Raw genomic sequence first — 25,010 nt, 5'->3', positions numbered from 1 at the left:
TATATAGTAGGGTATATCAATAATTCCTTAATCAACTGGGCCGGGATAGATATGTTAACACACAATTCATTTAAATGTCTAATGGCTTTCAAGGAAATCATGTGGATGTTTTATTTTAGGGAAGTGGTTATAAAACTTGAAATTGTTAAGTTAGGTTTCAAACTGTAGGCTATACTGTATGTAGGCATACAGAGCTCTTCAGAAAGTAGCACTTGATGGTTAAATTTTTCTCGCTTGCCTATCTAAAAAACTTTTGATTAATCCACAGTATCGGTATGAATAGTAAAACAAGATAGTTTAGTTTATTTTTTGAATAAAGAAGTGAAATCGGTATGATCTGAAAATTTGCGAAAATAGCTCTTTTCAAACTGAATGAGATTATGAAGTTTGTTCGATTAAGACACAGAACATACTTCCGCTGTTGTTGTTGTTTTAATCAAATATACCATCTTATGGCAACATCCATTCGGCGTCTCATTTCACACCGAAATTTACAGACTTTTTCGTCTGTCAGTCGTGTTAAGTTTTTCGGATCTCCTAAAAATTGTTTGTTTAGCAGACTTAATCAAATCGTTTCTAGAAATTTTCATTTATCGGCCAAATATTTGAGAATGACGACAGCATCCAGTAACCGGCTTAGTTGGAAAATCACCGCAGATAAGATCGAAAAGTCTGCCGAAGAACTCATTACAAAGAACAAAGCTATATACGACACCGTTGGTGCTGTCAGTGCCAATGATGCTTCGTATGAAAATGTTGTCAAGGTATCATTAAATGGCGTATTATACATTTGTTTCAATAATTAAATGCAGTGATTTCGGATAGTCCTATAAATATGACGTCGCTTTGAGATATTTCTGCTTCTGGGCAAAGCAACGTCATATCGAAATTGCTCAAAAACCCATAGCATGTTCCGCCAGAAAATCGGGCGGAACGAAAAACAATAAAAGACAGCGTGTATTTACATAATTTTTTGACCTATTTATGAACAAAACTAAAAAATAAATACCTTTTGTCAAAATAATTAAACTGTCACATCCGAAAAAATCATTATTAAATCCTCTCATGTATTTCAATTCCTTTTACAGCCGATAAACAAATGGCGGCCGTAAAGTGCGCGAAATCTGATTGGCTAATTCAAATGCAAGCGTTTCACTGAGTCAGAACAATCTAACGGAATATTTTTTAACGAAATAATTGCCCATGCACCGTCAGTGTGTTCGAATATATTTTTTTCCGTTCAAAAAAATTTGGAATCAATCTGTAAAGCACCTTGCTTAACCAGTATGGCTGATAGACAAAAATAGATTGATGTTTATATTTTATTTAAATTGATAAGTACATCGTTTGAAAGTTTTTTGTGTATGATTGAGCATGAAATTGAAAGAAAACATGATAAGCTTTTGAATAAAGCTTGAAAGGCAAGACAATAGACATTTTTGGAATTCTTTATGATGCTACGCGTTTTTGAGCAATAACTATTAGACGTCAGGCTTGACCGACAAAAACTATAACAAGCCTGTAACGTCTAATATATTGGACTATGATTTCGGATAGGGATTTGTTCGGATACTTCTAATGCAATTTTGATTAATATGCCTCTTTTCCAGCATTTACTTGTCCAATTTTGTTACGTGACAAAATAACATAAGGTAATCTAAGGTTTAATGCAACTGCTTTAATAACACTTTGAAATGAATTATAAAACAATTTATAATTGATAATTATAATTCAACATGAAAATAAAAGTCATTCTTTGAATATTAAAAAAATGACAAAAAAACTTATATATAACCTCATTTGGATTTAGAAAAAGAATGTGCAGTTGAAACTTGAAAGAAATAACATTGACTTTTAAATGAATAATAAATCAATTTAGAATTGATAGCTTAATTTCAACATTAAAATTAAAGTCATTCTGAAACATATTAATAAAATTACAGGAAAACTTATTTTTCAGCCTCTTTTGGATTTGGATAGAGAGTATGCAGTTGAAAGAAACAACATAGACTTTGTTCAACATGTTTATGCTGACAAAGCTCTCAGAGATTCAAGTGTGGCAGCTGACAAGAAACTATCCGAATTTGATGTAGAGATGAGGTAATGTGATGGGTATATAATTAAATACAATGTCATGTGATGAATATTTTTATTCACAAGACTATAAGGACTGATCTATAGCCTTACAAAGTCGACATGATGTAAAACTTATGGAAAATATACTTAGAGGTTAACAAATTTATAAATGTCCACAAATGACAATTGATTTGTCACATAAATGTCATTGTGACTTGTCTCTTGAAAAATGAGTGAATTCTTCTGACATACAGTTCTGAGGAGTGTCTGTTGTCCACTGTACCCCATCTGCTATCCCTTGTTAACCCAAAATTCTTAAATGGTTCCAATATTGTTCCTATAATATAGCTTTTGTAGTTTCTCCATCATGCTTGCAGAAATTATGACACAATGATTTCACATAATTTCATCAAAATTCTGCGGCATAGAGAAAAATATCTGCAAACATAAGAGGAAAGATTAAATAGCTATAACAGAAAGTTACATACCATTAGAATCTTGCCTTGTTTGCCTTGAACATGGTATTGTCTTTATTATTCAAATATTAAAATGATAAAACAAAAAAATCACCAAGTATCTTTAAGGTTATGGTTGCAGCCATTAGCCTTGTCTTAATTATTGTAAAACAATTAACAAATGATCATGCAGCCTGAGAATTGTGAAGATGGTTTGGACCTTTTTAATTTGATATTCTTAACTACATGTATGATTTTCAAATGTATTATGTCAATTTGTTTGCTTCAAAACATTGATGAAGGGTTTGCTGTATATTATATGTAGATGCAAATGTTTTAATAATGCAACTGGTATAAAGCTACAGTCTCACTTACATCCCGGCAGAGCCCCGGTAGACGTCCGGGGTGATCCGGGAACGACCGTGGTACGACCGGGAACAACCGGGGTACATCCGTAACTCTGCTGGCAACGTCCTGGATGATCCTGGATGATCCGGGAAGATCCGGCATTCGACCCCGGATGGAATAAAATATTTAATATCACCGGGGTGGTCCGGGATGATCCGGGAAGGTATAGCTTTGCCGGCATCATCCTTAGCTCTGCCGGGAACGACCAGGCTGATACCGGGAAAGCACCGTAGCTCTACCGGCACAAACCAGGGATGATCCGGGGTATGATATAGCCGGTAGAGCTACGATAGAGCTACGGTAGAGCCCCGGTATATGCCGGCAGAGCCCCGGTAACTACAGGCAGAGCCCCGGAGGATAAAGGTAGAGCTACGGTTGATCCCGGTAGAGCCCCGACAAAGCCCGGATCATTTAAAAAAATAAGGACAATTTTTGATGATTGAACTTGTTCTGATTAAAAGCCTTCCCATTTCCCTTCTATCCAGTATGGAATAAGGATTTTTCAGAAAATCATCATGAATTACTATTCTGGAACAATAAATATTATATTAAATAAAAATTACGTATCAAAGTTATCATTTTCGGGTGTTTTCAATCCACCGGGGTTCCACCGGGGCTCTGCCTAGATCGTCCTGGGCTCTGCCGGAGCTCTGCCTGGATCGACCGGGGATCTGCCTGGGTCAACCGGGGCTCTTCCGGTGTCATCCGGGAACGACCGGGGAAGCACCGGCATGAACCGTAGCTTCACCTGGGCTCTGCCTGGATGATCCAGAGCGCATCCTGGGTGGTTTGTAGGGAACTACCGTAGTGCTGCCGGGGTAAGTGTGACCGCTAAAATAATTTCATCCCGGATCGTCCCGGATCATCCCAGTAACTTACCGGGATGGTCCTGGGCTCTGCCGGGAGTAAGTGAGACCGAGGTTTTACAAACGTATATAATTATTGTTATTTCCAACAGCATGAGGAAAGATGTGTTTGATGCAATGGTTGCATTTGAGAAGAAAGGTACAGATGGACTATCAGCTGAGGTGAAACGCTATGTTGAAAGACAAATCAAATTGGGAAAGAGAAATGGTATGTATCAAACTAAATGTGAGACAGTTTTAACACATGAATTTTCTGAATTGAAAAAATATTGAAAATGCAGTGTTAAATCTTGAAACTTGTCAATATCGAGATTTCTTTACCTGCTTTTGTCTTTCTGGTACAGTTGTATCAGCATAATGAACATTACATGTATGCAAGTGTGTGTTTTTACTGATAAGTGAATATTTAGCTTATACCGTATTGTTTCTATTTATAGCCCCGCTTCTAATTAGCGCCCCCTGGGTGAAAAATGAAAAAAAAAAATCTTACCTGACTTGAAAATTTTAATATCCGAAGTGTATTTAAAAAAATAAACAGAAAAAAACTAACTGTTGTAACTTCCAAGTAACATTCAACTTCCAGTTTGAATGCATTCATGTACGTTTTCTTAGAAGTGCAACCTCCCATTGTGGTGTATTGATTAAATCATTAAATCAAGTTTTTTTACACACAGGTAAACTGATGTGTGTTACGTCATAATTTCCCGCCAGAGCAGGAAAAATCAATACTTGACAAACTTTATCTCGGTCAGCGGACTACCGTATTTTCTACAATAATTTTGTGCTGCTTATTTATCATACGTGAACAAGGGGTTTATAAATAGGACGAAAATAGTTGGGAGATTGTTAGATATTTTTAAACATAAAATTAATTTTCATTTTATGCAAATGTGCTTCTAATTAACGCCCCCGTTTCCGTTTTTGCAACGCCCCTGGGGGCGATAAATGGAAACAATACGGTAGGTTTTGTTTCGACATTTTGCACAATTTTTAACAGTTACAATACTAAATTTACCGTATTTGTTATGCAAAGCATAGGATGCTTGGAAATATAAGTGTGAAAAAAATCACAGAAAGTGAAAATTGTTTTGTCTTGATTTATAGCTGCAACATTCAACATGTTCAAAGTGTTATTACTTTTTAATATCTATTTCTGTTGTTTGAAATATGTAATATGTTTGAATATTGGCTTAATTATAAAAAAAGAAATCTTATAAAAAAACACTTGATTTACCAAAGTTTTTGTTGAACTTGAAATTGTAGAGAAAGTCTATCAAAAATTAAGTTCCTGTATTTTATAGGACACTTAGATTTATTTACCTTTTGGTTTGATTTCATATTTAACCTTTTGGATCTGAAAGTGACTATCCTTGGCATCCAATATAGAGCCAGGCCAGTCTGTACATCAACACAGTTTTGACTAGGCTCTGTACTGTCACTAGTTAAATTTTAGTTTTTATCTTTATTATTCAGAAAGTAGGGAGAGCCATTGTACTCGCCTAGGTGTTGGCAACAAACTTTGGTTAAGTAACTTAAGTTTTTACATGCAGCTTGGTGTCTCCAATGGGGAGCGGTGGCCTAGTAGTTAAGGTGTCTGCCTCTCAACACAGGAATCATGGGTTTGAGCCCTAATCAGGTCAGGGCCATGTTTCTTCATATGACACCAGAACTGGTTGTTTCCAGGAAGCGGACTCGAAAGTGATTAATATCAGATGTCAGAACTCGTTTTGCAATCAAGCTTAAATAAATATGTTTAAACTGTGTTTAAACTAAGTTGGTATCTCCAAAACTACTAAAATGAATGAATTGAAACTTCACATGTTTATTTCAGAGCATAATTGGAGGTCACACAGCTGTGTACATAACTCTAACATCAATTTTGAGAAAATTATTGCCCTTTTTGGACTAAGACATTCAGGCAGTTGTTTTACTATAGTGTAGCATGCTTTTCTACCAACAGCTCTTATTAAATACAGAAATCCCTCATATTTTGAATGAACTGTTCCAAATTCAAAATTGGGACAAATCATTCCATAAATTCAGCAGTTTTTGGATGAAATATTTACTTACAGGTTTACATTTACCTACGGATAAACAAGATAGAATCAAGGCAATTAAGAAGAGAATGAGTGATCTGTCGATTGACTTCAGTAAAAATCTGGGAGAAGAAAATACAATTCTAGAGTTCACAGAGGAAGAGTTGGGTAAAGAGAAAAAGTTTTATATCTGGATTAAACATGTAGGCTATGTTCTATTTGACTTTTCAAAGAATAATGGAACTATGGTATATTGCTTCTGCCAGCATTGTTTGTATACCAGTTACAGTTTCTGTTTGCATCTATATTTCTTGTTAACTGCTGAGGATATTCGTTAGAAACTTGAGACAGGTCTTTATGGTGATAAGTTTTGGCCATTGATCAAAACCTTTTCATAGTTGGTAGTTTAACAACCCTAAATAACTGAAGACACTTGTGTTTTTTAAAATAAGTTTCACATATGAAAGGTGTATTTATCACTCATTTAGAAAATAGAAATGCTAGACATGATTTAAAATAAAAGTTTTAATTTTTCTTCTTTTACTAGTTGGACTACCAGAGGACTTCATCAAAGCACTTGATAAGGTATGTACTTAATAATATATATTGTCAAAGACTAAACTTACCCGTTGTGTTGTTTTAAGCATACTTTTTCATATGAAAAAGTCATGTTTCTGTTCTTTCATCATTTGAGGTTTGACAATAAAGAAACCTTAACATGAAACAGAGGAATAATAATTGCAAATCTTTTTGTTGGGTCTAGTAAGGGTATTTCGTAATAACAACCCATGCCCTGCAAACTTTTAAGGTATGTAATAAACTTTCTGATTTTACATGTGGAACTATCCTTTGGTGATTATTTAAGGGATTTTAACCTTTAGCATTCTAGTGGCATCTGTTTTTACTTAAGTGTGCATGATGTCTGATAATAGTCTGCACTGTTTGCTATTCAGTCAGTGCATTTTTTATTTCTATTTTGCTTTAAAAATGTTGAATGGTTTGGTCCTGATTGAAAGAATGGCTAATTCGTTGAAGATATTTAGGACGGTAAGGGTAAAATATAAAAATAACCACACAATTTAGCAGCCAGTTGTATAGGGACTTGTAAGATTGAGATGTAGCACTTTCTGTCCTTACTCTATATTGTATTAGTGAACCAGGGGAAGTAACTATTGCTAGTGACTTTCAAAGAGTTTATGTAAATTTACATTCTTTCAATTTTTTTTTTTCAGACTGAAGATGGCAAGTGTAAAGTGTCCCTGAAATATCCACACTACTTCCCATGTATGAAGAAAGCTCGCAATCCTGAAACAAGGAGAAAACTTGAAACTGCTTTTAATTCCAGGTATAACTTGCTTTACATAATGTATATGTAACTTAGAGAGCCTTTAAGCTATAGATTTACATAAACAAGTTTCAGTCCTTGGAAATATTTACCTGTTTCACATATAAGAGGTTTAATGGCCAAATTGTATGCTTATTTAACCCATTGCAAGGGGTGGGTTATATCAAAGAACCATTATTGAATGGACAAAGGCTAATTATGCCTCAGAAATGCTATAGTTTTTCTCAAAAACATTTTATTTTTGTTATCTTTTTACAGTTTTCAAAAAAAAAACTAAACTCATTTGCCACATAGATGAACTGTCTGTTACTTCTTTTGTTCTCTTTGCAATCTGTATTATCATAGTGAATGAGTATTTTGTATGAAAGTAAAAATACTACTCAGTTGACATTTTGCTACCTTTACGACAAACTACTTTACATTCAGCGCAACTTCCTTTAGTTGTTAAACATCTAATATTCTCTAAATCCATTATTAAGACATTATTAAACACATGTCTCGCATTTTATAAAGAATATTAAAAAAATATGGATTTCTGAGGCATAATGTGCTTTAAACAGGTTATGGGTTAATTTTGTTGGACATATAAAATGGATTTAAAATGTACATGGCCTTTAATGAGCTTGTTAATGTATGAAGTGTATGATTCAGCATGTATAACTTATATTGACGGTTTTGAGGTTGAAACCTCTTTCAGGAACTTAAAGGAACTCTACTGAGGTTTAAAGGCCTATAAACATAAGATCTTATTATCCCCCGCCGATGGAATCGGGAGGGGGATATAGTTTTGGCGTTGTCCGTCCGTCCTTTTGTCCGTCCGTCTGTCCGTCCGTCCATCCGTCCGTCCGTCCGAATTTCGTTTCCGGAGTAGTTCTCTGCAACTAATGGCTGGAATTCAACGAAACTTTATGGGAATGTTGATCAGCATGTGAAGTTGTGCACCTGGGTATTTTCGTCAGGATATTTTTAGTATTTTTAGAGTTATTGCCCTTGACTCAGTAAAATTTTGTCCGAATTTCGTTTCCGGAGTAGTTCTCTGCAACTAATGGCTGGAATTCAACGAAACTTTATGGGAATGTTGATCAGCATGTGAAGTTGTGCACCTGGGTATTTTCGTCTGGATATTTTTAGTATTTTTAGAGTTATTGCCCTTGACTTAGTAAAATTTTGTAATTTTCAACTTGTGTCACATGTAACTCAAAAAGTATTTGACCTAGAGTCATGAAACTTTACAGGAATGTTGATCAGTATGTGTATTTGTGCACCTGGGTATTTTCGTCTGGATATTTTTAGTATTTTTAGAGTTATTGCCCTGGACTTAGTAAAATTTTGTAATTTTCAACTTGTGTCGCAAGTAACTCAAAAAGTATTTGACCTAGAGTCATGAAACTTTACAGGAATGTTGATCAGTATGTGTAGTTGTGCACCTCGGTATTTTCGTCAGGATATTTTTAGTATTTTTAGAGTTATTGCCCTTGACTCAGTAAAATTTTGTCCGAATTTCGTTTCCGGAGTAGTTCTCTGCAACTAATGGCTGGAATTCAACGAAACTTTATGGGAATGTTGATCAGCATGTGAAGTTGTGCACCTGGGTATTTTCGTCTGGATATTTTTAGTATTTTTAGAGTTATTGCCCTTGACTTAGTAAAATTTTGTAATTTACAACTTGTGTCGCATGTAACTCAAAAAGTATTTGACCTAGAGTCATGAAACTTTACAGGAATGTTGATCAGTATGTGTAGTTGTGCACCTGGGTATTTTCGTCTGGATATTTTTAGTATTTTTAGAGTTATTGCCCTTGACTTAGTAAAATTTTGTAATTTTCAATCACAATCATCAGTCACACGGGGCCAGAAAAGGAGTTTCAAAAATGCAAAAATAAAAAATCTTGTCTGACAGTACAAGGCCTAGAGCTTTGATATTTGGTATATGATATAACATATAGGTCCTCTGCCAAAATTGTTCAAATTTTAGCCCTGGGGTCAAAATTGGCCCCACTCCAGGGGGTCATAGATTTTCCTTATATGTATATAGTGAAAACTTAAAAACTCTTCTTGTTTGAAGGTACAAGGCTTCAAGTTCAAAGAATTTTACAGTTTATGCCATGATTAATATATAAATAAAGCCTTATGTCTTCAGTTGTTGTGTTAATAATAACCAGTACTCGGCGGGGGATATAAATTCAACGAATTTGCTTGTTTTCTTACATACACCACCTTGGGCACTTAAACAGAATGATAGGCAAAAGATAATTAAGAAATATACTCAGAAATAATTTGATAATTGTATTTTTGCGCTATTCTTAGCCCGATTTAATTTTTGGTCTTTTTCCACAATCAGAATGATTATTTTGGAAAACCGGAGTGAGCTAATGATCTGAGATTTTGCATACAAGTAATTACTCCAGACCTTTATTAAATGGAACATAAATTTTGAAAAATTATTTCCAGTACCGTCATGTCAAAATACCTCAGTAGAGTCGCTTTAACCATCAATATTTGGAAGTTTCATATGGATCTTTATCAAAATAGATTTGATGAAATTAAAGGAGTAACATGTAATTGTTTATTCTCCAGGTGTGTAAAAGAAAATACTGAGATTCTTGAAGAGTTAGTCAGGCTAAGACATGAGGTATAGTTTCTTTTTAATTGTTTAAATGTTAAATGGAAAGAAAATAAAGAATTCATTTCCATATGTATAAGTTAACGTATATGAAATAGTTGTTATAATGTTAAATTATGTGTGCCTGTCTTATTTAAAGGTAATTATAACACTATAAAGTTTTACTAGATGATTTATGAATACCAGTATACATAAAGTAACAATACCTTCTACATATATTCGATTTAAACTTCACTCGATCTGCATATACACGTAAACTATCAATATAAAGTAATTACAGAGGAAGGTAGTCTAGTACTGGTGTAACTCTCCAGGAACGATGGTTAGGAAAATACCCGCCTATATGACTGAAATACTGTTGGAAAAAGGCGTAAAATGAAACAAACAAACAAACAAAATAATTACAAGAGTTGTCAATGGCTAAGTGTTTATGTTAGGAAGCTATCCTGCTAGCTTACAGAATGTCAGTGGCTCTTCTCAGGTGCCCGTTTGTGCCGGAAATAATGCAAAAAAGGGCACCTGAGGTCTTCCTCCACCAGTAAAGCTTGAATGTCACCATATGACCTATTCTGTGTTGGTGCAACATAAAAGCTAACCAAAAAAAAAAAAACAAGAAAAAAAAACAACACTTTGTAGCTCTGACATATCCATCTTTTATGCTCTCTCTTATACATGTAAGAATGGGAATTTAGATTACCTTTATCAGTTTGCCCCACTGTCTGCCTGTAGAGTGACTGAACAGAAGAGGGTGGGGACATCCATAGCCTGTGGACACATTTTGAGTTTCATATAAGTTTACAGCATAAATTGTTTATAAATACATGCACAACATTTACATGAATTATTGTTAAGTCCAAAAAGCTGGGAAAGTTGAACAGTGTTTGTTATATCTTAATTCTTTCGCCTTCCAGAAAGCACAGATACTAGATTTTCCAACCCATGCTGCTTTTGTACTGGACATGAGAATGGCAAAAACAGCAGAGAAAGTTGGCTCCTTCTTGAAAGATTTAGGTCAGAAGTTGAAGCCTTTGAAAGACAAAGATATGGAACTATTCTTACAATACAAAAAAGAAGATGTAAGTGAAAAATTTATTTAACTGGTCATGTTTGAATATTTTGAAATGTTCATTGTAAAATTGTTATGTGTTTTAATTCTTCAAGGATTTGTGAAATTGACTTGGCCTGCTTTGAAGTCAGTTCTGTTAAATTATGAGTTATTCAGTATTGCTTATACCAAATTTTTTTAAGTTTTCAGCACAGAGCCGGATAAAAAAAGATTCATGAAATAAAATAATGTATGGAAATATGTTCTGCTGTTATTTTCTTCTTCAGTTTATAGGGTAAATAACTTAAGCCTATTGTCAGATTGCATAAAATGTGCAGACTGAAATGACTATATACTGGTCCCATACATATAGATAAATTATAATTGTTGATTGCACTCTAGAATTCTTGCATGTTTTGTTTTGTTCACAGTGTGATCAGTATGGTTATGAGTTTGACAACCAGATCAACATGTTTTGTTTTGTTTACAGTTATGAGTTTGACAACCAGATCAACATGTTTTGTTTTATTTACAGTACAATCAATATGGTTATGAGTTTGACAACCAGATCAACATGTTTTGTTTTGTTTACAGTTATGAGTTTGACAACCAGATCAACATGTTTTGTTTTGTTTACAGTACAATCAATATGGTTATGAGTTTGACAACCAGATCAACATGTTTTGTTTTGTTTACAGTTATGAGTTTGACAACCAGATAAACATGCTTTGTTTTGTTTACAGTGCAATCAGTATGGTTATTGAGGTTGACAACCAGATCAACATGTTTTGTTTTGTTTACAGTGTGATCAGTATGGTTATTGAGGTTGACAACCAGATTAACATGTTTTGTTTTGTTTACAGTTATGAGTTTGACAACCAGATAAACATGTTTTTTTTTTTTTTACAGTGCGATCAGTATGGTTATTGAGGTTGACAACCAGATAAACATGTTTTGTTTTGTTTACAGTTATGAGTTTGACAACCAGATAAACATGTTTTGTTTTTTTTATAGTGTGATCAGTATGGTTATGAGTTTGACAACCAGATAAACATGTGGGATTACCGTTACTATATGACTGTAGTTGAGGAGAAGAAATACACTGTTGATCAAAATAAACTGAAGGAATATTTCCCGATGAAAGTTGTAACTGAAGGATTACTGAATATATATCAGGTATATAGCTTGCTGTGATTTATCTTTCAACCTGCTTACCCCTTAGATATCTTTAATGGACTCGTCCATGTTTAAATCTGGACAAAGCCATTCATTATTTTTAAGGAAAATTAAAAAACAAGTACTTGCTGAATAGTGATCAGTGCAGACAATAATCAGATGGCATTCATGTGTTGGATAATCCTGGTCTTCACCGGTCGCATGGCTAGCATATTGAATTGTAAAGATTTGATTTGAAACTTCATTTACACCTTATAACAGTAAACACATTCAGAGATTAAATTTTTAGGATAGTTTTCTTGTATGATTGCTTAACTTGAAGTAAAGTAAAGGAACCTTGAGGATATGATACCTATTTTGTTATGTATGTTAACATATATATATAGTGAGACCTAAGTCAAATTATCTTCTTCAATTTCAGGAGTTACTGAGTTTAGAATTTGTTCTCATAAAAGATGCAGATGTCTGGCATGAAGATGTCACCATGGTAATATAGTCTTATTTCCTTCTTTTCAATTTTACCTAAAGTAACATTAAGATAAAAAAGTGTGCGTTTTAAAAGAAGTTGAAACCATAGCTTGCTATTTTAATAAAAACTGCCTTAGACAAGATATTTGATGATATTTATTATTGATTGGACTGAGTTTTATTCAGTCTACATCATAGATGACTCTCATGGTCATATAACCTGACAATTCTTTTAAGAAACATGTCAAAACAGTTCAAACGGTTTAAAAACATCAAAGAATTTGAATCTGTTTTATTATTTAGGCTGCTTTTGGGATTGTTAGGTTAAAATTTGAAAAAAAAGACGACTATTTTTTATGGGAATGGGGCCCTATATCAGTCCCTGGTGATAAGTTAAAACAACCAGAGACATGTCCTTTGGCAGGTCACTTATTTCTGTTAATATTTTAATAATTTTACAAAAAAAAATGAAAAAAAAGGTTTAGGATAAAATATAAAAAGGTCGCCCCACTCTTTTATCAATTAAAACCTATACATGCCATAGGTATTTATAGAATTTCCCACAAGGCCTGTGTGAGGTCGGGAGTGATGTAAGGTTATTGATTTTTCATGGGAAGTTCAATATCAAATTAAATACAAGTAGTAAGATTAGTTTGGTTTTTACCTAAACAATTACCATTTACACTTGCATGGGAATAATGTCGCTTTAAATATTATGTAGCTTTACCATTACTGATATTCACTATTAATCTCATCTGACTCAACTGGTTTAATAATACGCTATTAAGATACTTTTTGTGTCGCCTTGAAAAAGGCGACATATAGGGGTTACTTTTGTCGGCGGTGTCGGCGTCGGCGTCCCCTTAAGCTTGTCCGGAGCATAAGTCAGTCATTATAAGTTGGATTGACTTCAAACTTGGTATGTATGCTTCTTATAATGACCCAAAGTGCAGTGCATAAGAACTGGTACTCTGCACTTCTTAATTTTTGAGTTATTGTCCTTTGTTCATTTCATACTTTATTTTTGTCCTGGCCATTTCTCCTAACCTATTAAAGCTATGGACTTGAAACTTCATAGGATGAAAGATCTTATTCAGAAGAAGTGCAGTGCACAAAAACTGGTACTCTGCACTTTTTGTTTTTGAGTTATAGCCCTTTGTTAATCTTCATATTTTATTTTTGTCCGAGCCATTTCTCCTAAACTATAAAAGCTATGGACATGAAACTTCATTGGATTATAGGTCTCATTGAGATGAAGTGCAGTGCATAAAAACCGGAACTTCATGATTTTTGAGTTATTGCTCTTTGTTAATTTTCATATGTCATTTTTGTCCCGGCCATTTCAACTAAACTTTAAAAGCCATGAACTTGAAACCTCATAGGATGATAGATCTCAGTGAGAAGAAGTGCAGTGCATAAGAACCGCATGATTTTAGAGTTATTGTCCTTTGTTTATTATAATACTTTATTTTTGTCCAGGCCAATTTTCCTACACTTAAAAAGCTATTGACTTGAAACTTCATAGGATAATACATCTCATTGAGAAGAAGTGCAGTGCCCAAGAACTGGTACTCTGCATTTCTTATTTTTTGAGTTATTGTCCTTTGTTTATTTTCATACTTTATTTTTGTCCAGGCCATTTCTCAATAATTATAAAAGCTTTAGATATGAAACTTAATAGGATGATAGATCTTATTGATAAGAAGTGCAGTGCACAGAAACTGCTGCTCTGCATTTCTTATTTTTTGAGTTATTGCCCTGTGTTGATTTTCAAATTTCATTTGCCATTCCTGGCCATTTCTCCTAAACTACATTGTTCACAAGGCGACACATCTGACTCGCGGAGTTCTAGTTTAATATTTAAAACTTTTACCTGTTTTGGTTGTAAATGAAAATTAATGAAAATCTTACACTTTACAGTATAGTGTGACAGACAAAGAATCAAAGGATCTGTTAGGATATTTCTATCTAGATCTTTTCCCAAGGGAAGGAAAGTATGGGCACGCTGCTTGCTTTGGACTACAGGTATCTACCTTTCACATTGCTTACATGAATAAATGATGAAATTATTCAGACCAGATTCGGTTAGCAGTTAGTGAATTTACTTTCTACTTAACTTATTATTATCAGCACTAGAAAACATTTTAGACAACTAAATTTTCTGAAAAGTTTAAAATAAAAATTTGCAGCACTTCTGTAAGATGTAATGGCTGCAATAGTACAATTGTAAAAGTTTAAGACATGGGACTTGTTTCGGTCACAACATTGTTCCCTGAAATGACATTTGTTAATTCTAGGAAGTAGAGTTTTTAAAGTCTTGATAGTGATTAGTGTCATATTACCTTTTGCATAATCTGACTATAAATGCGTGAAGCCTCCAGGGAGTTTCAGTATAAAGATGTTGAAATAAGATGTGAAGAATATTGAGTTCTATATCAGTACTGATCAATTTATTGAATTTTGGCCAATTACAAATGTAATTTATTGTTTTTTTTTTTTTATTAATTGGTTTATTAATTTATTGGTTTGTAAATTGATTAATTTATGGATATATATGATTTATTTGATGACAATTATAGCCTGGATGTTTATATGGGGATGGTACAAGAATGGTCAGTGTGGCAGCCATGGTAGCCAACTTCACTAAACCCACAGCTGATAAACCATCCCTACTATCACATGATGAGGTAAGCAGATATATATATATCTTGTCATTTGTCCTTCCATTATAGAGCTAGTATATCCATGCAGTCTGCCAAGGTTCTACTCAGTCGGCTGACTCACTTAAAATTTTCAGCTTCATAATTCTGAAATTGGTAATGAAAATTGTGTCGGTGTTGGTAGTTTAACCTCCTGATCACAACAGTAAGCCACATTGAATTTACCAGTGTACAGTTCAGCCACCGCATGATAATGATGGTTCTAAAATTATAAGAAAGTTGACTTTGGAAGTTAAATAAATTCAACAGGTAAAGGGTTTATGAAGAATGGCAAGGAAATTACATTTTCATGCAAATAATTTTCTATATGCCCGAAAGGGCATATTATGTTATACGTCCGTCCGTCCGTCCGCACTCACAGGAGAGTAATTATGTGGCTAGAGGGACAATAGGTTCTCTTTGATGTCATTCATTCCGTAATGCTTTTATGTGGCTATTTTCTTTTGCGTGGCTAAAAAGAACAATAGAGAGAACAATAGAGTAGCCACATAATTATTGTCCTGTGAGAACGTCTGTCCGTCCGTCCGTCCGTCCAACCGTCCGTTAGCAATTTGTCCGTTAGCAATTCGGTTTCCGGAGCATAACTTAAGTTCCATTTGGCCCCCAATGTTCAAACTTCATAGGATGATTGTCCATATTGGGTAGATGACCCCTATTGATTTTAGGGGTCAAAAGGTCAAAGGTCAAGGTCACTATTACCTTGATACTGAAAACATGTTTTCCGTCCGTTAGCAAATTTGTCTGTTAGCAATTTGGTTTCCGGAGCGATTACTTTAAGTTCCATCTGGCCCACAATGTTCAAACTTCATAGGATGATTGTCCATATTAGGTAGAAGATCCCTATTGATTTTGGGGGTCAAAAGGTCAAAGGTCAAGGTCACTATTACCTTAAAACTAAAAAACAATTTGCGGAGCATAACTTAAGTTCCATTTGACCCACAATTATCAAACTTCATAGGATGATTGTCCATATTGGGTAGATGACCCCTATTTGATTTTGGGGTCAAAAGGTCAAAGGTCAAGGTCACTATTACCTTGATACTTAAAACAGTTTCCGTCCGTTAGCAAATTTGTCTGTTAGCAATTTGGTTTCGGAGCATTACTTAAGTTCCATCTGGCCCACAATGTTCAAACTTCATAGGATGATTGTCCATATTAGGTAGAAGATCCCTATTGATTTTGGGGTCAAAAGGCTCAAAGGTCAAGGTCACTATTACCTTAAAAATAAAAACAATTTGCGGAGCATAACTTAAGTTCCATTTTGACCCACAATTATCAAACTTCATAGGATGATTGTCCATATTGGTAGATGACCCCTATTGATTTTGGGGTCAAAAGGTCAAAGGTCAAGGTCACTATTACCTTGATACTGAAAACAGTTTTCCGGTCCGTTAGCAATTTTATCTGTTAGCAATTTTTGGTTTCCGGAGCATAACTTAAGTTCCATTTGGCCCACAATGTTTTCAAACTTCATAGGATGATTGTCCATATTGGGTAGAAGAACCCCTATTGATTTTGGGGTCAAAAGGTCAAAGGTCAAGGTCACTATTACCTTAAAACTGAAAACAGTTTCTGGGAGCATAACTAAAGTTCCATTTTGACCCACAATGTTCAAACTTTTCATAGGATCATTGTCCATGTTGGGTAGAAGACCCCTATTGATTTTGGGGTCACAAGGTCAAAGGTCAAGGTCACTATTACCTTGATACTGAAAACAGTTTCCGGAGCATAACTTAAGTCATTTGACCCACAATGTTCAAACTTCATAGGATGATTGTTCATATTGGGTAGAAGACCCCTATTGATTTTGGGGTCACAAGGTCAAAGGTCAAGGTCACTGTTACCTTGATACTGAAAACAGTTTCCGGAGCATAACTTAAGTTCCATTTGACCACCAATGTTCAAACTTCATAGGTTGATTTGTCCATATTAAGTAGAAGACCCCTTATTGATTTCTGGATCAAAAGGTTCAAAAGGTCAAGGTTCACTATTACCGTGATTACTGAAAACAGTTTTTCGGAGCATAACTTAAGTTCCATTTGACCCACATATTCAAAAACTTCATAGATGATTGTCCATATAAGGTAGAGAAGACCCCTATATTTTAGCGGTCACAAGGTCAAAGAAGGTCATTATTAATGACTTAAGTATTAATCAACCTACATCTGTAAAATTTTATAGGATGAACAGCTAATTCCCATGTCTAATGAATGCTTCATCCTTACTAAAAAAAAAACACTTTCGGGCATATAATGCTCCGCCTAGCGGTGCTCTTGTCAAATCATTTTATGGATTTGTTAAAATGAGTATATAATTATGTGTAAAGGGCAAATATGGTACAGTGAGTAACAATACAGGAGTTAAGTCGGATAAAAATTGAGTAAAGTGTATCATGAGAAAATTGAATGCACTTATTTGTTCTGAAAATCAAAAGTAGTCTTTATCTTGGACAAATCAGTATATTTTGAACATCTCCACTGTCCGGCCTTGATAGCTCCTTCACATGAAGTTTATTCAGAGTTTGTAACTTGATTTAAATATATTGAGAAGCAAGTGATATTAGGATTTTACCACCAAGTCATTTAGGCCCTGTTTGGCATCCTAACTTGCTACCATGTGTATTTAGGGAAGCTTTTGTCTTCATTGACAAGTTTGAATTTCCGCCTGATCATTTTTCGCACTACAACTTGTTATACACTACCAACACTGACACCATGTTCATTATTTGGTTGTCCTTTGTTTTCTAGGTAGAGACATATTTCCATGAGTTTGGTCATGTGATGCATCAAATTTGTGCTCAGACCGAGACAGCTTTCTTCAGGTAAGGTGCAAGAATAAATTCCCTTATCTAAGTAAATATGGTCAAGTTAAGGTGTAATTTTTAATCTTTTCATAATTTTGCATCATCTTTATAAAGTTGTAAAAGAAAAGCCTTAAATTTACTTTTTCAGTTTTTCTCAATAAATAGAGGATGTTGAGTGTAAGTTTAGTACTGAATGAAATTATATTATGTAGCCTCTGGCATGCTTTATATTGTTTTATTCAGAGTTCAATAAATTCAGGAATTAACCTACATGAATATAATACTCTTTTCATCATCCACTAAAAATAAAGACTTTCTAAATTGACAAAGAATCTTTTTACATTGACACGCCTATAGTGTAATGCACACATTTATCTCGTCTTTACACTATGTTAGTATAATGCAAATGAGATCCTTATGTCAAAATGCACTACCATTTTTACCAGGTTGCAAAAGTGGCATGGGTATGTGATAATGTTTGTAATTTAAACAGATCTAAGATAAAATAGTAAAATAGTAAAATATATGGCTCACCATGTTACATGACAAATGATATGGCACTTGTTCTTCACAAATCAAAATGTAATTGCTCCCATCTTAGTGGGACATACTCAGACTCTATAACCATGTCAATCAAACAAAAAGATCCCATCTATATCAATGCTTTATTTTTAGTGGTACACATGTTGAGAGAGACTTTGTTGAGGCCCCGTCACAGATGTTGGAGAACTGGTGCTGGGAGCGTGAACCCCTCAACAGGATGTCTAAACATTACGAGAACGGCAGCGCTATACCGGAAGATATCCTTGATAAGCTCATACAGAGTAGGAAGGCTAACGCTGGTGTGTTTAATACAAGACAGATTCTTCTAGGAACATTTGATCAGACCATTCACACTTGTGCTGAGGTTTGTGATAGTCTAGATCAATTTTAATGCATGTATATATATGTAATTAGATTTACGAATACAAACTGTTTAACATATAGAAAAGTTACTTACTTTTTGTGACGTTTTATTTTAAAGCTGCTTATGAAGGAAAAAATTAAATAATGTAAATAAAAAGATCTTAATTTGATCTTGATATTACAACCCTGATTTTAGACTAGGATTAAATGCATGCATCTCAATGATTAAACAAAAACTATGTATTTTTTCTTGAATTTAACAAAAACTATGGGTCAATTTTACATTCAAGCCTTAATTTAATCCATAGTATTTGTTAAGTTCAAGAAGGGTATACAGTCAAACGTGTATTAAGCGACCGCGCAAGGGAAACACCTAAAACGGTCGCTTAATGAAACGGTCTCTTAAGACAGTCAGCATGATATAAAAGTCAAAATTTATAAATGACATCTTTCTTATGACATGTATGAAGTGGGAATGTTTTTCAACTTCATTTTTATATAAATGTTGAATAATTTGAATAATTTGTACGCTCCGATAATCTAAATGGATGCAAATGTAAAACATAACTTTCTGATATTTATTGACAAATTACGTACAAGTTTGACATTTTTTCCAGAGTTTTTTAACTTCTCCGTTGTTTTTCCTTGTCCTCAACACGAAAACCCTATTAGAGAAGATGTTTTCTGTTGTGTTTTTTTTTCATTTGAAATAAACAAACTCCATCTAATTGTTACGATTAATTTAATTGCTGATCAAGTTCAAGGTCAATTCAATGCAGTCTAAATGTCAACAAGCGAAGCGTATACACCATCTCAGTAGGGGTGAAGCGTTGCATTGTTTATCCTATATTATTGGATAATACACGTCACAGGTATACTTAACTTCATTTGCATACGCTAAAATGGTTTGGGAAATAGAATTTTTCACACGTTTATTTGTTGTGTTTTGATTGTTGACACTTGTGACGTTACGAGGTGGCATTCTCTAAAAACACAATTACTTGACAGGTAAAAGTGGTCGTTTAACGAAAAGATTGATCTCAATTAGGTGACTAATTAGCGGTCGCTGGTCGCGTTGAGCAAAAGTCGCTTAATACATTAAAGATATAGAGAGAAAAAGATCGGGGGGAATTTAAAGTGGTCGTTTAAGACAAAAGTCGCTTAATACACATGGTCGCATGGGCAAGTTAGACTGTACATAGTTATTGTTTAATTTAAGAAAATTACAAAGTTTTTGTTTAATTAAGAAAACAACAGAAAGTTTTTGTTTAATTAAAGAAAACACACATGCCAGTAGTATTTGTTTAATTAAGAAAAAGAAATTGTATTACAGGCAGATACTGCAGCAACATTGTCAAGGTTGACAAAAGAGCTGATGGGATTTTCATCAACTCCAGGGACCAATATGGCGGCTTCCTTTGGCCATCTTGCTGGGGGATATGATGCCCAGTATTATGGTTATATGGTAATATCTGTATTTTCGTATATTTATCAACATTTAATTTGTAAGAAATGAGCTCTAGCTCCCCCGAATGCTGGTTATGTCAATAACTTGTTTGTGCCACTCAGTAGAAGTAACTAAATGTATATTGCTTCTGAGTAAGAAATGAATTTTAGATTTTTGAATGGTCATAAAGTATTACTAGCCTGTCCAGTATTGAGCTAGGTAAGGCAACAATTCCATTCAGTCAGGCCAGATATATGCAAAGCAGGAAGAGTTGATTGTACAAATTTAGTTTGTAAAAGCGTTAAATTTTTTATCAATCATTTACTTCAGTGGAGCGAAGTTTTCTGCATGGACATGTTTGCATCAAGATTTAAGAAAGAAGGGGTAATGAATGTGAAGACTGGAGCCGATTACAGAAGGTGCATCCTTCAACCTGGAGGGTCACTGGTAAGTTTGGAAAAGTATAAGTTTAAAATATAGGGATGGTATGTTTTTGTACTGGTTTTAAATTTCTGTGTAGTTTCTGAATGGGAGAGAATTTAGCAGTGGTCTACATATAATCTGTACCTGAAATATTGTACATGGGAAGCATGAGTAGGGTGGGGTAGATGTGTTTTACTCTAAGGTAAACTGGAGAAATTTAATTATCTTGAAATACTCCAGACAGTGTTAACAAATGAATACTGTACTATGTGGCTTAAAAGGGTGATATTTATTGTTTAATAGCATTAATTTTCTATACTAGATGGTACAAAAATTCTGTTGGGAGTGTTATGTGCCAGAATTTCATCTTTCTGAATAACATGTTAATTTGAATGAATATCTAATATCTTGTAAGAAGTGTCACATTATTCAATTATTGACTAATGAGCCATTGAATATGATGTGATATTCACAGCAGATGACATATTGACCGAGGCAATAGCCATGGTCAATATGACTTTCTGCCGGTGAATATCACATCATAATTCATGGCCCTCTAGTCAATAATTGTTTTATTATATCAATAGGCTAAGAATTTAAAAAAATCATAAAAAAGTACAACCTTATGTACATGTACAAATTTTGCCTCATTGAAGCGAGGGAAAAAAGACGCACGTGTTAGGCGTTCAACGACTACGCGAACGCTGCGCATACAAAAGTAATTCAAGTTTATACTCATAATTGCGGTTTAGCCTTTAAGTATAATAGTAAGTAATGATATGTCAATCAAGAAATATGCCATAAAGAACAAAACGCAACAATTATTTTTAAATTAATACGCATAATTAACAGTCTACGGTGTATGATTATTGAATATGAGTCTCAATCTATTTTTAGACTGGGAAAATCCAATTCAGTCAGTGAATATGATACTACACCCAGTGAATATTTTTAAAAAAGTTCTGTTGACTACTGTTTGGACTAATGAGATTGCAGCTATATTTAGATCATATAATAAAACAGATTATTCAGTATGACACAAACATAAAAAGTCATGTGACATAAACAGATAATACAGTATGAAACAAACGTCTAGTGACAAAAAGACAAAATATGTTGTGTGACATAAACATATAATACAATGGGACAAACAAATAAATCAGTTTGACAAATGTCGTCGTTCTGTATGACCTATGTAAGAAATAGAATTAATAAAAACATCACATGTTTTATTTTTAAGTTAAGAATATTTTGGGGCGTCCGTGGCCGAGTGGTTAAGGTCGTTGACTTCAAACCATTTGCCCTTCACCTCTGTGGGTTCGAATCCCAACTGGGACTTGGATTCTTTCATGTGAGGAAGCTATGCAGCTAGCTTAGGCAACGTTGATGGTTCTACTCAGGTGCCCGTTTGTGCCTGAAATAATTCACGGAAGGGCACCTGAGGTCTTCCTCCACCAGTAAAGTTGGAATGTAGCCATATGACCTACATGTATACTGTGTCGGTGCGAAGTAAAATCCAAACAAACAATAAGAATGTTTTTTTTTATTTTTTAAAGTTTTTCTTGTATTTCAGGACGCTGATGTGATGTTGCGCAACTTCTTAGGTCGTGACCCCATACAGGAACCATTCTTGATCAGCAAAGGCTTGCAGACAGACAGCAACTTGTGATCTTGATTAAAGCTGTGGCTAGACAATATGGCATCATTTGGAAAGTGATACATCATTTAATTAAATCCATTATAACATCTTCATTTCAGTTGGCATTAATTGTTTGCAAATTTTTAATTTCCAATTGTTCAATGTTGTGCAAGGTGCCTTGGTTGAAAATATTATGTAACATTTGTATCATGCTAAATTATCTAGTTGATTGATTTATATTCCGATTCTCAAATTAAAAAAGTGCTATTATGTATTGTACCCAGTACTCGTATTGTCAGTAAAAAAAAAGTGCTATTCATTATTGTACCCAGTACACATATAATCAGATATTTTTAAACTAGGGTGGTCATCTATAAAAGATATTGTAAGTTTAAATGATAGTTAATGTGTGCTATGCAAACAATAAGACTTATAAAAACAAATGTCAGTTTTCTTTAGAAAAGCATATCAACTGAAAAAAACCCAAAAAAACCCATTTTTTTGCAGTGAATAAAAGATTAAATTCTTAATCAACAGAAATAAGTTTTGTGCGCTTTTGCATTGTTTACATTTTTACTAGACTCGAACACTGGCTTCTTTCGCTCATGCCTTGCTTCAAATTGAAAATTTGCAGTTTTTATTCAACAAATTTCAATGTCAAAGTCCAAAAATTAAGTATTGAATCTGGTGTGACAGAATGCTGGTTCTATACTAAATATACAGCCAATTCATTTAAATCATTAGAATTTAGAGAATTAATAAACATTCCAAAAAATTCACACAATTGTAGTCTTACATCACAATTACTTGTGTTCAGTGGGTATTTATTGCTGTATCAGTATACATTTTGTATGAAATAATTTTTGTGGTTATGTGAAATTATGTTACAGAAATTTTATATTGAGCAAATAAAATCTAGAAGTGAATTACAGTAGAACCCCAACCTTACTACCTCCGAAAAAATTAAGACCACTCCACTATTAAGTCCATGGTTTTGGAAAAACTACAACTGGTCTTATTTGTAGAGTTCTACTGTATAATATTAAAATATCAACATTCTCTTGTTTTGATTAAAAATAAACATTGTTGTTTTGATTTTGTAAATTTAAAACTTGAAAATAAACATTTGAAGTCACTGTTTTCTGACCTTTTTTATTTAAACATTAAAATGATGTATGAAATTTAGACTTTAAATATTTTGATGAATCATGATTTTATTTTAAAACAAGAGGGCCATAATGGCCCTGAGGTCGCTCACCTGTATATAGCCCCCCCCCCCCCCCCAACGTTGCAGGGCCAATTTTGTGTGTATTTGCGTTTATTTATACTCGCCACCGGTTGCCCATATGGGCGAGCCCCCAGAAGAGTATTAGTCATTTTATTTTTCGGAGGATAGTGCAGGGCCAATTTTAACCCAAGGGCTTTTATTTGCACAAACTTGGTAGACACCCATAAGAAGATGTTTCATGCTAAACATCTAAGCTCTAGCTCATTGGGCTTTTTAAAAGAAGATTTTTTTTAATTTTTACTATACACATAGAATTAAAAACAATGACACCCCTTGGGTCGGGCCAGTTTTGACCCCAGGGCTTTTATTTGAACAAAATTTGTCGACACTTACTAGAAGATTTTTCATGCTTAATATCTAAACTCTAGCTATTTGGGTTTTTTCAAAGAAGATTTTAAGTTTTTGCTATACACATATAAAGAAAATCAATGACCCCCGGGGCGGGGCCAATTTTGACCCCAGGTCTTCTATTTGAACAAACTTTGTAGACACTCACTAAAAGATGTTTCATGCTTAATATCTTAACTCTAGCTATTTGGGTTTTTTAAAAGAAGATTATTTAAGTTTTTGCTATACACATATAAGGAAAATCAATGACCCCCGGGGCGGTGCCAATTTTGACCCCAGGGCTTTTATTTGAACAAACTTGGTAGACACCTATTAGAACATGTTTGATGCTAAATATCTTAGCCATAGCTCTTTGAGTTCTTTAAAAGAAGATTTTTTAAGTTTTTACTATATGCATACAGGGAAAATCAATGACCCCCCGGGGCGGGGCCAATTTTGACCACAGGGCTTTTATTTGAACAAACTTGGTAGACACCTATAAGAACATGTTTCATGCTAAATATCTTATCTCTAACTCTTTGGGTTCTTTAAAAGAAGATTTTTTAAGTTTTTACTATATGCATATAGGGAAAATCAATGACCCCCTTGGGCGGTGGGCCAATTTTGACCCCAGGGCTTTTATTTGAACAAACTTGGTAGACACCTATTAGAACATGTTTGATGCTCAATATCTTAGCCATAGCTCTTTGAGTTCTTTAAAAGAAGATTTTTTAAGTTTTTACTATATGCATATAGGGAAAATCAATGACCCCCTGGGGCGGGGCCAATTTTGACCCCAGGGCTTTTATTTGAACAAACTTGGTAGACACCCATTAGAACATGTTTCATGCTAAATATCTTAGCTCTAGCTTTTTGGGTTCTTTAAAAGAAGATTTTTTAAGTTTTTACTATATGCATATAGGGAAAATCAATGACCCCCCCAGGGCCGGGCCAATTTTG

At 34.1% G+C, this 25,010-nt stretch overlaps 1 protein-coding gene across 1 annotated transcript; it reads left to right on the top strand.

The window, feature by feature from the left end:
• The first annotated feature begins 423 nt into the window (after positions 1-423).
• LOC132719648 (thimet oligopeptidase-like) lies at positions 424-23,571 on the top strand. Its single transcript, XM_060703453.1, has 17 exons — positions 424-764; positions 1,961-2,100; positions 3,898-4,013; positions 5,878-6,009; positions 6,389-6,426; positions 7,074-7,186; positions 9,763-9,817; positions 10,720-10,884; positions 11,868-12,029; positions 12,451-12,516; positions 14,418-14,522; positions 15,077-15,184; positions 17,965-18,038; positions 18,696-18,927; positions 20,260-20,391; positions 20,704-20,820; positions 22,370-23,571. Exons 1-17 carry the CDS (start codon positions 453-455, stop codon positions 22,463-22,465), a joined length of 2,163 nt encoding a protein of 720 aa, XP_060559436.1. The 5' UTR covers positions 424-452; the 3' UTR covers positions 22,466-23,571.
• Positions 23,572-25,010: the final 1,439 nt, after the last annotated feature.

This window comes from Ruditapes philippinarum, unplaced genomic scaffold, assembly GCF_026571515.1.
Source record: "Ruditapes philippinarum isolate M1 unplaced genomic scaffold, ASM2657151v2 ctg3707_1_1_1_1, whole genome shotgun sequence".
Classification (NCBI taxonomy): Eukaryota; Metazoa; Mollusca; class Bivalvia; order Venerida; family Veneridae; genus Ruditapes; species Ruditapes philippinarum.
This window is presented reverse-complemented; position numbering and strand designations above follow the sequence as displayed.

Excerpts from the sequence above, each read along its gene's own strand:
- LOC132719648 (XM_060703453.1), top strand. The coding sequence starts at position 453 with ATGGCAACATCCATTCGGCGTCTCATTTCACACCGAAATTTACAGACT. Across the intron at positions 6,010-6,388 it reads GTTCACAGAGGAAGAGTTGG|TTGGACTACCAGAGGACTTC; the intron begins GTAAAGAGAAAA and ends TTCTTTTACTAG. Across the intron at positions 10,885-11,867 it reads TACAATACAAAAAAGAAGAT|TGTGATCAGTATGGTTATGA; the intron begins GTAAGTGAAAAA and ends TTTTTTTTATAG.